General features: G+C 40.5%; 1 protein-coding gene across 2 annotated transcripts in view; it reads left to right on the plus strand.

Moving 5' to 3' along the window:
• The window catches only part of DHFR (dihydrofolate reductase), a 46,609-nt gene extending 34,005 nt beyond the window's left edge, over window positions 1–12,604 (plus strand). For both annotated transcript variants that reach the window (XM_067569219.1, XM_067569220.1), the window contains 2 exons: window positions 8,390–8,505; window positions 12,188–12,604. In XM_067569219.1, the coding sequence (XP_067425320.1) occupies window positions 8,390–8,505; window positions 12,188–12,266 (195 nt within the window). In that variant the 3' untranslated portion in view covers window positions 12,267–12,604. The remainder of the gene's footprint in view (window positions 1–8,389; window positions 8,506–12,187) is intronic.
• The last annotated feature ends 386 nt before the right edge of the window (window positions 12,605–12,990 follow it).

Here is a 12,990-nt window from a genome sequence, read left to right on the forward strand (position 1 = left end):
ATGCAATAAGGCTCTTCTTTCCCTTGGGGGAGAAAAAAGGCTTAATAATCTGCATCACTAGCTTTACAGATACTTTAGAGGGTTTTTTTTCCACTAGCCTACTAAAATTTTAAAATGAACATAAGCTTTTCTTTCTAGGGTTTTATACCACATAGCACCGTAATATCTGAGCATTTTATAGATTTTAAAAGAAATACATAGCATCTCAGTTTCTCTCTCTATTCCCTGTGTAGAGAGAAACTTGTTTAGCCTCTGTGCTTATTGTGAGGGAAAACTAGGTTATAAAAGTGTGGTTTGCCGGTCCCCAAGGTAGGTTGAGCCATTTTCAAAGAGGGCTTCAAAACTCAAGACTGAAGTCTCAGCCTTGACACTACTTAGTGGGGAGCCAGTATAACAAGCAGAGCATTGAGTTGTTGTGTGCTCAATAGACTCTGTTGCTAAGCAGGTGGACTGGTGTAGCTTGAACTCCTTGCATTCTTTTTAAGACTGGCAATTCCATCCTTAGGTATATTGCATTGTAGTAATCAACCCATAGATCATGAATATGTGGTTCACAGTAGACCGTCTGATAAAGGATTTTGCCCTTCTCATCTAGGCATAGATGGAAGAGTGTGTTTTTCATAAGTATGGCTATTTGTGTATCCATCACTGGTGAGGATGGAATTTATATGTTCTGTGTAATACATAACCTATCAGGAAAGATTGAAAAAATTGGATTTGTTTAGTCTGGAGAAGAGAAGACCAAGGGGGGGGGAGACATGTAGCAGTTTTTAAGTACATAGAAAGTTGTTACAAGGAGGAGGGAGAAAACTTGTTCTCCTTAACCTCTGAGGATAGGAGAAGCAACAATTGGCTTAACGTGCAAGCAGGGGCAGTTTAGGCTGGATATAAGGAAAACTTTCCTTACTGCCAGGGGAGTTAAGCATTAGACTAAATTGTCCAGGGAGGTTGTGGACTCTCCACCAGTTGAGATTTTTAAGAGCATCTGTCAGGGATGGTCTAGATAATACTTAGTCCTGCCTTAAGTGTTGGGGACTGGACTAGATGACCTCTCAAGGTCCCTTCCAGTCCTACAATTCTATAACCCCTCCCTGTGTAGTCTGAGAGAAGGGATTGGAGCCATTTTAATGCAACCCCCTTACATTTCTTCTACATAAAGTATGAGCGATTCATTCCAGCTGATGGCATTAAATGCCACAGAGAGATCCAGTATTTTAAGAATGGATTTGTACCCCTAGTCCATACACAAGAGTAGTTCATCTATCAGCATGATTAGTGCCTCAAACTAGATTGGGGGAGGGATTCACAATATTAACAGTGGACAGATGAAGTTATTTATTACTTATTAAAAGCTATATTTTATTTTGTAGGCCAGTTTGTTACAATAGTTGAGATTTGTCTAGTATTCTTTGGTGGTGGGTTTTAGATTAGTAATGGTATCTTTTCACACACTTCAGAGAGACAGTGAAACCTTTCAGTATATTCTTTAAAACAAGGCAGAAAGGCAACATTTTAGCATGGGAAAAAATGATAGAAATAGAAGACTGGAAGGGACCTTGATAAAAATGTATTTATATATTCATGTTAGCCCAGAACAACCTGCCAGTGCTTATTCTTATGAATGAACATATTGGTTTGACATTCTCCTGGAAAAAATGATGAAGGCCAAGGTTAGTATGAGTCAGAGATGCAATCACAAATCATGTAAATATAAAAGGCTTTTTAAGTTCCTTTCAAAGGTGCTTGCTGAGAGGGGGAGTATTTAGAAGACTGTTCTTTGAAGAGTGATGGGGAGAGACTTGAATGAGTAATTGTAGCAATTTTTTTGTTGGGGCAGAATGAGCAGCTTTCTAACAATAGAATTTATAGAATCTTTAGGTGATAGAGCATTGGTTCTTGAACGGGGGGTCACAACATGGTTATATGGGGGTCGTGAGCTGTGAGCCCCGACCCCAGCCAGGTGTGGGACTGTGAGCCTCCCTGCTTCCTCCCAGCAGAGGAATGGGGGGGACACAAATACTGCTCATCCCTTCCTCCCCATTCCTCCGCACCCCCTTAGGGGACTGTGACGGGAGGGAGTGAGGAGCAGTACCAAGGTTCCCTACATCCAGGTCACTTTCCCCACCTGGACAGTGCTGTGAGGCGAGAATCGGGTGCTGCTACTCTCTGCCCTCCCCTTATACAGCCCAGCTGGGGAAAGTGACCTGGATGCAGGAAGCCCTGACACTGCTCCTCACTCCACCCCCCCCCCCACACACACACACACACACACCACCCTTACCGGTGTGCAGAGGAGCAGTGTTTGAGCAGGGTGCAATACCAGCCACGCTGTGCATGCAGATCAGTTTCCCCAGGTAGGCACAGTGGGTAGTGCAGGGGTTAGGGACAAAGGGGGCACAGTGCAGGAGTTGGGGGCAAAGGGAGAGTGACGAGCCCCTGGGGGTCACATTCAGAGGCTTGCTGTGAGAAAGGGGTCACCAATACAAAAAGTTTGAGAACCACTGTGATAGAGGAGTCTAGCTGTTGATGGCATACATTGTGGAACTAGTGCAGGTTTGCTGTGCAGGGTGAGTGGACGAGGGTAAGGCTGGTGTATATGCTACTGTGCACCGTCTTTTTTTGTCCCTAGTGGACCAAACAAAGAGGAGCTAGTGCAGAATTCCACCTCTCACTAAACTCAGTTACTACAACTTGCTGGAAGGATTTTGTGGTGCCAACTCTCACATTTGTTATCACAAGTGTTGTGGTATTGATAGTTTACTAAAAGTTCCAGCTTTTTGCAGACAAATGCTTACATGAGAATCTGAGCTTCCATGTATTTTTTAAAGTTAGTTTCAAGCCCTTATTGGTGCAGAGAACAGCTTGAAAATGTGACCCAACTAGACCTTACAGGCTATAGAGGCAGTTGGGAGTGGAGCCCATGAGGGACCTAGCCTACACCTTTGGAAGAGGCAGTGGAGCCCAGAAGTGAAAAATATAGTCTGGTTCTTAATGCAAAGAGGAAAAAAAAAACCCTCTGCACTGGGGGGAAGATTGTGGGACCCAGGATTAAAGCCAAAAGGAAGTTCTGATACAAAGGTGAAGGATTTTATTGAATAATAATAAACCTAACCCCAGATGGGGAGACTAACTTGGAAAGCTGTTTGTGTAGCTTGCATTTACACCAGTGGTACAGAAAGAGGGGAAACTGAAGCCAAGCAGTGCTTCCAGATGGGGACAGTATCTGACTGGGACACATGGATTGCCTAAAACACATACAGAGGATGATGTACTTTATCTGAAACTTCATTCTTTTATTTTGATGGCCTGCCAATCTCTTCCTACTCCCCTCATACAGCAGTCATTGACAACAAGAGATCCTAACAATTCCTCACTGCCATGTGATCTTTCCAACACCCTCTCTCCTAATATTTGCAAAAAATACACACAACAGCCAAAATAAGTTTAGATTATAAAATTTCATTTTATATTCCAGGGACAATCCATTTCCAGTGAAACATAGCATTAATATACTACAATATTGCCAAATAAGTACAAAAGCCTGTTAGTTACTACACAATATAGTTAAAGATTCAAGATCTACTTACGTTTAGGTGGTGGCCTACACCACCACATAAAATGAAACAATCATCCCAATTCTGTTCATAAAAATAGTCACTTATTCATGACACTGAGAAATTGTTCAGAACTCTGACATGGCTGAGAGTACCCTGGGACTATATTTCCTTTGAAAACTTTACTATATACTAAACTATATTCAATCAACAGTAGGCATCCAACAGCATATTTCCATTACAAAATAAGGAGGTAAAATTAAGGCTATAGCAGGGAGGTAAATTGGCAAGGTGATGGTAATGAGTATATGGAAATGGAAAATGAGTCCCAAAGTTATGTAAAGGTCTCCCAAAAGGGAACTCTGCTCCACAGGTCTTATGATTTCTGCAGATTTTATCAACACCATAAGAACAGGTGTTAGTGGAGGATTTATGCCTGGGTGGGATATGAGAGCAGTGGGTGCTTTTTTCTATCTAGAAAATATTAAGTATTAGAAGTTTTATAATAGGACTGTATTTTTTCCCCCCTTAACTCCTTTGAAACTTTATACTCCCTCCATGTGCTGCCACTTCTGTGTGCCTTCACTCCACATCCTGTCTGACACTGTGAGGATCATGTCTCGTGCCCAGTTTGTGCCTCTTCATTTTCTCCACTCCCTTCCCACCATGCCCCTATATCTGGCTTAGTTCAGCAGCTCCATAAGTGCAGCCTAGATTAAGCAGTTTCAGCCTTATGTGCTGGTAACAGAAAAGGGGGAAAAGCAGGGAATGGGGATGGGGGCAGGAAGGAATGCTTCATCCTGCCACTTTAAGGTCCATGCACCCTAGAGCTTTCCTCTGTCCTGCCCCTGTATACAGCAAGTCAGTAATAGGGCTTTCTCCTTGAACTAAACCCTCCCACCAATAAAGACAAAAAGGAGAGTGTGTTACAGTCCAGGGCAACTGCACCCGTATTTCCAGCTTGTGGCCTAGCAACGGCACCCATGCTAGTCTTCCAGCTCCTCAGCCATCACCTCTTTTGAGCAGAGACACATGTCTCTCTTTTCCTCCTGACCAGGATCTCCTCCAGGGTGCACAGTTCCCTGCCCACACTGCAAGTTCCCCAGCAAATCAGACTGCCTAAGCAGGCCTGCTTTGCCTTCTCCGTAGAGGCTATAAACAGAATAATTTCCCACAGTGCTTCCTAAATAAGTAATTTATTCTTAAGGTGAAAGCATTACTGAGAAAACTTGAAAGACAACAGAACAGGTGGCTCTTTTACAGTTAAAGTGCAGCTCGTGGAGCCCTCAAAGTTATCCCCCCACCTATTCTCTGCCTAATAGATTGGGGTGGGGAGTTCAGGGCTTCTGCCATGCAATAGGGTGGTGGGGCTAGAGGTTTCTGCCCAGCAGGGAAAGGGTCGGAGGGATTCAGCACCAGGGGGCACATCTGTCAGGGCTTAGGGCTTTAGCCCCACGGTGGAGTGATGGAGCTAGGGGCTTCTGCCCCAGGGCGGCGCCTGCCGGGCCTCCGGGCTTCCACCGTGTGGCAGGGTGGTGGTGGGGCTTGGGGTTTCTTCCCTGTGGGGCACTCCTGCCATGCCCTAAGCCCCATCACCACGCCCCAGGGCTGAAGCTTGAAGTCCTGGAAAGCACATCACAGCTCTCAAACTTCTGAAGATTGTTTTATGCGGCTCCAAGGGTCAGTAAGTTTGGCCAGTAGAAGAACCTACATGTTAATAAATTTACTAGAGATCATCCCAACTCCAACAAAAGCTCTGGTAGAGTTAGTCCTTCAAACCCTACCACGGAGTTTTCTATTGTTACAAATTCATAGCCACTCTGGCTCAGAATGAATCTGAGAGTCACTCCTCTATACAGTTTGCATCTCTGATCTCGTCCTCATGTAACAGATGATCAGCAGACAAAGGTCCCTCAGGGCAAAGCTTCAAAAGGCTGAGTTCTTGCATAACCAGACAGGATACATTTGCATACTCCCCATCCCCTAGAGATTTCCAGGCAACCCACTGAACTTTACAAATTCATGCCTGTCTGGCACATTGTTTCAAAGAGTCCTTTGAAGCTCATAACACTTCCCAGAATTTACATTAGTTGTGTCTGCCCCGTAGAGATGTTACATACAGTCCCTCGATAATACATTTGCATTTTAATATAACTAACCCCTAAAATACTTGAATGAATTTTAATACGGTTTGTCTAGGATATTGCAGGAAAATGCCATATCGGTCACAGAGAGTGATAAAGTAGTAGTCCTTCACTTACCAAGTCTCTTGTGAGCCGTAGTGCCTCTGAGCAAGATGGTCAGTTTCCCATTTCCTCCTTCCTTCTAGGCTTGTAAGAAGGGGGAGAAAATCTGTTTTCATTGCCTCCTCTTTATTTCTCTGCTCTAATGATCCCTAGTTAATCCCTTCCCTGCCTAATTAAGTGTGGAATTTGTACACACAAATGATAAACACTATATTAAGTTATTAAATATCTTTGTAATTCCCTGCACACACTAACCAACATAACTTTAAAATTCATCTTATTTCCAGTCGTCCTTCAAAAAGATACTACACTGGGACAAGATATGTCAAATGATGTTTTAGGGTATTAGTTTTTCCTTCAAGAGGTTTCTGGGAGGGGTTGAAAGTTACAATTAAGGTATAGAAGCTATAGACACTCTACAATATGCAATACTAAAAATAAATCCAACATAATTTTGATTTGAGTATGTGTGAGTTCTCTAGGCATTGTTCAGAGCTTCAGTTTCATCACTCACTATCACCCCATCTGATTTACTCTCTCTCTAAATCTTCCATGAGCTGCTTAATAGTTTGCTGTGGAGGAACAGGCTTTATAGCTGATCATTTGAGGCTAGGCTAATAAGGAATTCTAACATTGGTTGGAATTTGCAGTTGAAGAGCCTCTTTTGGAAAATTAAGTAGTAAAAGGCAAGGAGAGAAAAGTTACTGGAATAAGGCTGAAGATTCTCTGTATTCCATGCTGGACTATAAAAGACTTAAGTCACAGTGCAACATTGTCATTTTCCACCAGAGGGTATAAGACTGACAGTGTTTCCAGTGAAACAATAGGACAATCTTTGGGGTAGGCAGATAGTGCTAGTAGGATTTATCTTGGGGATATCCTGAAATAGCGGCAAAACTGCTACTGAGTTAAAACAGGAAGATGACTGATCCCTTTATCTGCGAAACAAAATATATGCAGTGTAGTTGTAGCCATGTCAGTCCCAGGATATTAGATACTACCTCACCCACCTTGTATCTCTAAACAAAATATAAGCAATAGTGTTTATGAAATTAGGTCAATTTTACTAGTGAACCAAACTTCTTGATTTGCACTGGTTTACAACTGAAAAAATGTTATTTCCCCTCCCTCCCCCCTTATTTTTTAAAAACTATTGGTATTTACATAAATCCCAGAAGAATTCCAGCTCACTGTTGATGACTGACAGTGTACTGTGATTTATCCGTTTCACTTTAAGGCATTCACTAGCGATGGAGCGGTTTCTCTAGAAACTAATTCCCCAGCAGTACTACTAGTTAAAAGTAGTGGATTAAATTTGCATAAGCAGGTTAACATAGGCATTTGTAAAAGCCAAAGCACAGTGCAATATGAATGACCTTTAGAAATGGAGTATTGTCCAGTGAAAAGATTAGAAGAGGAAGACAATTGTAAACGTTTAGATATGTATACTGTATCTACGCAATGATGTAGCTTTTAACAGTGTAAGTCCAAGGAAATCAGAAAGATGTAATTTTTCTATATAACCCTCAGGGCAAGTTCATCCTTGGTATAGCTCTAGTTTGTGTGAATTTGTCTGGGATGAATTTGACCCTTTAGGCCTTCTTGTAACCTTGGTCATGCAAGAACCATGACGCTTACAAGAAAAAATTAAAAATCAAATTCTTACTTTATATTCCTTGCACGTTGCTCTGTGGACTATCCTGATGTCACAACCAAAAAGGCTATATTTCTCATTATGATAAATGGCTTAACAACTTGAACACCGGGGTTGGAATAAGGAATACAGAATAGAAATTAAATGCAAATTTTAACAATGAGGGTAATTAACCATTGGAGCAACTTACCTAGAGATAAAACAACGAGATGTGGAGGATTCTCCATAACTTGAAATCTTTATATCAAGTCTGGATGGCTTTCTAAAAGACATGCTCTAGCTCAGCCATAAATTATAGTCTTGATGAAGGAATCATCTAGTGAAATTCAATGATCTGTATTATGCAGGAGGTTGAACTACATGATCACAACAGTCCCTTCTAGCCTTAATCTATAAATACTTTGCACTTCTATAAACACCTATCAGAGGACATAAAAATTCTTAGTAAGCCTGTGAGGTAGGTATTATCATGATTTAAAAGACGAGATTGAGACAAAAATTAAATTACTTGCCCAAGATCACACTATAAATGGGTGGAGCCGGAAATAGAATCAAAATCTCTTGACTACCAGTCACATACGATCATCAAATACATAGAAGATTCTTAACTGTCAGCTGTATACATAATGCCTGAATTTGTCACAATAACTGTATAAGGAACCATAAATGTTGCCATCCTAAAACTTTGCTCTCTTGATTCTTTTTGGACATTACACTGGGAATGTTTGGTGCAGATACTCAGGACAAGAATGTGGGAAAATGGCAAAGAAAAGTTGCATTTGAAATGAGAAATCTATTGGCTACTTTTTTTTTTTGTTTGACTAAAAATATTTCTCAATCTAACTCTCCATGACAAAAATAATCCTCAATTTTGCTTAGTTATGGTGTTGTAAAAAGAAACCAACCAATTTTAACCCTTTGTTTTGATTTTTAAGACTGCGATGGAGAAGCCACTTCACCAGCGACTGTTTCTGACAAGAATTTTGCATGAGTTTGAAAGTGACACATTTTTTCCAGAAATTGATTTAGATAAGTACAAACTTCTCACAGAGTAAGTATCAAGATGAGTTATTAATCTGATATGCTGGGCTGTGGTTTACCTTCAAACAACAGAAAAATGAACCATTTCATAATCAACTTTGAATTATTTTTAATCCCATTTAGGGCCACATTCTGCTCTCATTTACTTCTGTGTAAGTTTTCAAGAAAATTATTTTGATTTGAGAAGTATGGCCCAGAGATATGTCATGTCTTCAATGAAAAAGTAGTTTAATTCAAAAGAATTAATTGAGTCCTCATTCAATGTAGTAAAAAAAAAATGTAAGCCTAATGAGACTACTCACCTGTGTAAAATTACACATGTGTAAATCTTTGCAGAATCAGGACCTTAATTGTTTCATCACATTTGACAGAAAAACACACCTACATTTGTCTCTAAGGATTTGTCTTCACTGCAGTGTTAGCTCCTGCTGTAACTCAGGTTTTGCTCCTTACCCAACTCCTGTCCACAGGCACAAATCTCTAGCTCAAGTTAAGTGGTTCTTTAAGATTGATCTATCTGGCCTGTTTTGGGGTGGGGAGAGGAGCTGGGGAATTGGTTTAAACTCAAATGCTGCTGATGCTGGAGCTAATAATGAGGATGGGATGCAGCATTTTGAATTTATCAGCTGCTAAATCCAATCATTCTTCTGCTAATCAAATCACTCTTTGTAACTTGAGTGTTGTATTACAGTGTGGTGGTTCTCTCTTGAGCTAGGCTATCTTGAGTGGAGAAATTCAAGCTGTTGCAGTTAAAACAACTCCCCTACAGTTCCTACTGTTAGCCTCCAGGAGTGTTGTGGTACTGGTTTTAGAGTCAGCAGCCTACCTCTTCCTCTACTCACTGGTCCCACTTCTACATCCCAGCTAATATAGAGCAGCTGGCAGAGGGAAAAGGATTAACTGCTGTCAACCCCAGTGCCTGCTACCAAAAAGAGGGAGAGGCAGAAGGGGACACAGCAATGAATTGGAGTCAAAAGGGGGACTGAATGGACAGGGACTGAAAGGAGACAAAGATAGAAGGCAGAAACACTAATGGTTTCTTTAGGAGCAAGGTGGAGAGGCTGCCCCATCCTCCCCACTCAAGCTTCTCCAGGTTTTTCTAATCCCTTCTGAATAACTCCACACCCTGAACCAAATGCCAATACTCTCCAACATCCCAGTTTTCTCTGACTCAGTGCAGGCATCTGTTCCCCCTGTCATCTCCCTTGACTGCTTCCCAAGGTGCTGGCAAATAGGTATCTACCTCCTGTCACGCATTCTCCCACCACTCTCTGGATCCTTGGGGGCAAGTTAGTGATTTAGTTCTCTCTAGTGAGAAATGCCATATGCAGACCAGCAAAATATTTGGCAACTAAATAAGTACATTTGCCATGTTTTAACATTTAATGCTTCTGTGGGAAGAAACAGTAGTTTTGTTAACATTAGATCCATGCTCCTTTAAAGAAAATGCATACAGTATGTCAGGTGTTGGGATTCTGTTCAATTCAATTTTGTAGATTTTAATTAGATTTTCTCTTAGAAAATGGTCTAAGTATTTTACCATGATATGCATTTATGTTTTTCTTCAGTCCAAAATAGGTTTACTTTAGTTAGCTTAGTGTCCTAAATGGACAATTAAAGTACTACATGTGACTGATTGCAGAAACTGATTATACTGATGTTAGAATAATTTACAGAGGTGTCATAAAACATACAGAAATTCTATCTTCATATAAATGTAACCAAAAAGCTATTTGGCTAATATTTGCATACCTGTGGGTTTAACCTAGAGAGCAGAAGTACTTAGTTTACTACTAAGAACTCTATTATTGCCCCCTTGCCACAAGAGATACAAACTGCACCCCCTATCCTCCCAGGACTACAGGGGCTGCGGCAGCCCAGGGGAGCACAGGTGGTGCTTCCACAGCTACCTTTCCTTGTGGAGTTTGGTTTAGGAAGCACAGCTTTGAAGTGCAGCTGGGACTCCCTAGGATCCCTCCCAGCAGAGGCCACCCAGGGATGTGATGGATCAGTGCAACAATCATTCCACATCCACTTCCTGTTCAGTAGTGATTATATCTGGGACTGGACTAGCTGCCTATAGGCCCCTTACCAAAAGAAGACGGTTGAAATCACCTTGCACCATTACATTCCCCCCCACCACCACCCTCCTTGAAGACTTTCCACCAGTCCTGCATCCTGAAATACAAAGATCAAAGCTAGCATAAACCAGGGCTGAATGAACCCCAGGTTGTTCAGATATTGGCCTAAATTAAGGACATTTTCTAAACTGTTCTAGTGAAGAGGAGTTTGCACTTTAGTGAAAATTATCTGTTGCAGCAGAGTCTATATCTAGGTTCTGAATAGCATTAATCTGTAACCATGATAAATAATTATCCACTGTTCTGAAAATTATGAAGGAGTTTCACCCTACCAAAATGCTAGTTGGAAAAGATAAACTTGCTGGGGATTAAGACTCAAGTGAACATAACAGATAAAACAAATCTCAGGACACTTCTAAAGTAATGAAAAAGTGTCTCTAATGCCAGTTTGAAAGACTGTAAACTCTGCTTGAGTGAAGAACTGACTTCTTTGGAAGAGATTGTGTTCCTGTGTGTCTGGGACATCATGTGAATTGAAGTCCAAAACAAGAGTGAAGTTTCTGTGGCTATAAAATTAGACACTTTTCTTCAGTAATCCTTGTAAACCACTCCAGCAACAAAGTATGGGATCCTGTACTAGGAATGTTTTTCCAAACATTCTGTATGGTGTAATTTTTAAAAAAAAAAAGGGAAGACCTCACAGAAGGCTGGGATCTCTTTGTTGATTGGAAAACATTAAATACTTTAATTCATTAGTAAATAAAAAATAATCTAAACAACAAATCTTGTTCTCTGCATTGGTATTGAAGACTTGACTGGCTGCAGAAATGGCACAGTCCTGCTGCAGGGAGAAGCAAGATACAGTCTGAATCAGAGGATTCCATCCTCCTGCAAACCTCCCCAGTGTACATCTCTTGCTTTCAAGCTGCACTGTGTGATCAGGGTTTGGCCTTTAAACATGAATTTACAATATAGTGGATTTTTTTCCCCACAGAAATTGTTCTTATTAGAATACTGTCCTAGCAAGTAACATTTAAAAAGGTGTCATCCTTGTTTTATTTTTCTTGAAGATTGATTTTACATTCATGGATGTTCTTTACTCGACTCATGAAGTGTAAAGGCTTAAGCTCACTATGATTATTAATTCCTTAAAAATGGTGGTACAATTAGAATATGGGGGAACATTTTGAAAGATCACAATACCCTCCTGCTATGTTGGAAACTGCCATAAAACTAGTAAAAAATGCAAGAAGCCTTTATAATTGTAATTCTTTCTGACCTTCTGAGTAACTCACAGTGACCCCTGGCTAGGTATCTTCTGCTTTAAAAAAGTGACTTTTAAACAATCAAAATTTGTCAGAATGCGTTTAAAAGCTTGTGAATATAGTCATTTTTAATTGATCCGACTCTTCTTGTGATATGTTTACTTGATAATGACAGACAACTGGGGTTAACTGTTATTGCACACACTTGCTAAAAAATTGATATGAAATCAGCTTTCCCATGTTATGGATGGTGTTTTGGTTTTCACACTTTTCCAATTTGTTAGACATGTTGCAGATGATAATCTATTAAATTATGGGGTTTTGTTCTTTTTCCTCACCTCCCCAGATACCCAGGAGTCCCTGCTGATGTCCAGGAAGAGAATGGCATCCGGTACAAATATGAAGTGTATGAAAAAACTGTTTAGACATAGTTAATATGAGGTTTATTGTACTAATGCATACTGTGGCTATACATTAAAGTTTCATTTTTTATACATTTTGCATAATTACCAGAGAAACCAAAATTATTTCCTAGTCTAGGCAGCTAATCGAAAGCACATTCAAGTTAATGGAAGGACTCCCATTGACCTCAAGGGGCTTTGATCTGGCCCAAAGTATAGGGAAATAATTATGGCATCTCCTACCTTGAGTGGTAACTAAAAATAAATCTTAACTTTTTAAATGGGGGTCACAGTGCTGTTTTACATACTAAAAAAAAAATATACTTTATCTGTTCAAAAACCTTCTGGTCTGGAAAGGGATGCTTTCTGCCATAGCCATATCTTACTTGAAGGTGGCTGCAAGAGGTGGACAATATAACCCTCTATGAATTAGCATTCATCAGCGGAGGAGCAACTGACAATTATCTGTAGTAGCAGTAAATAATTCCATCGTAATACTTTACTGTAGGGTCTGAAAAGACAATTAGGGGTCCTGTGCAGCCCTCCTTACTTTGAAGTTAATGGGAGTTTTGCCTAAGTAAGGAATACTAACTAAAGGCCTGATCCAAAACCCACTAGAGTCTATGGAAAGACTCCATTGATTTCAGTGGACTTTGGCTCAGGTCCTATCACCCTTCGAGATAAAACTTAAATCACAAACACACATGCTAAGTACCATATATATTCCTTGGTAAATAGGATCTTACTA

The sequence above is a fragment of the Emydura macquarii genome, unplaced genomic scaffold (genome assembly GCF_026122565.2).
Source record: "Emydura macquarii macquarii isolate MOO-44397 ecotype Brisbane River unplaced genomic scaffold, CSIRO-AGI_Emac_v2 contig_2897, whole genome shotgun sequence".
Lineage (NCBI taxonomy): Eukaryota > Metazoa > Chordata > Testudines > Chelidae > Emydura > Emydura macquarii.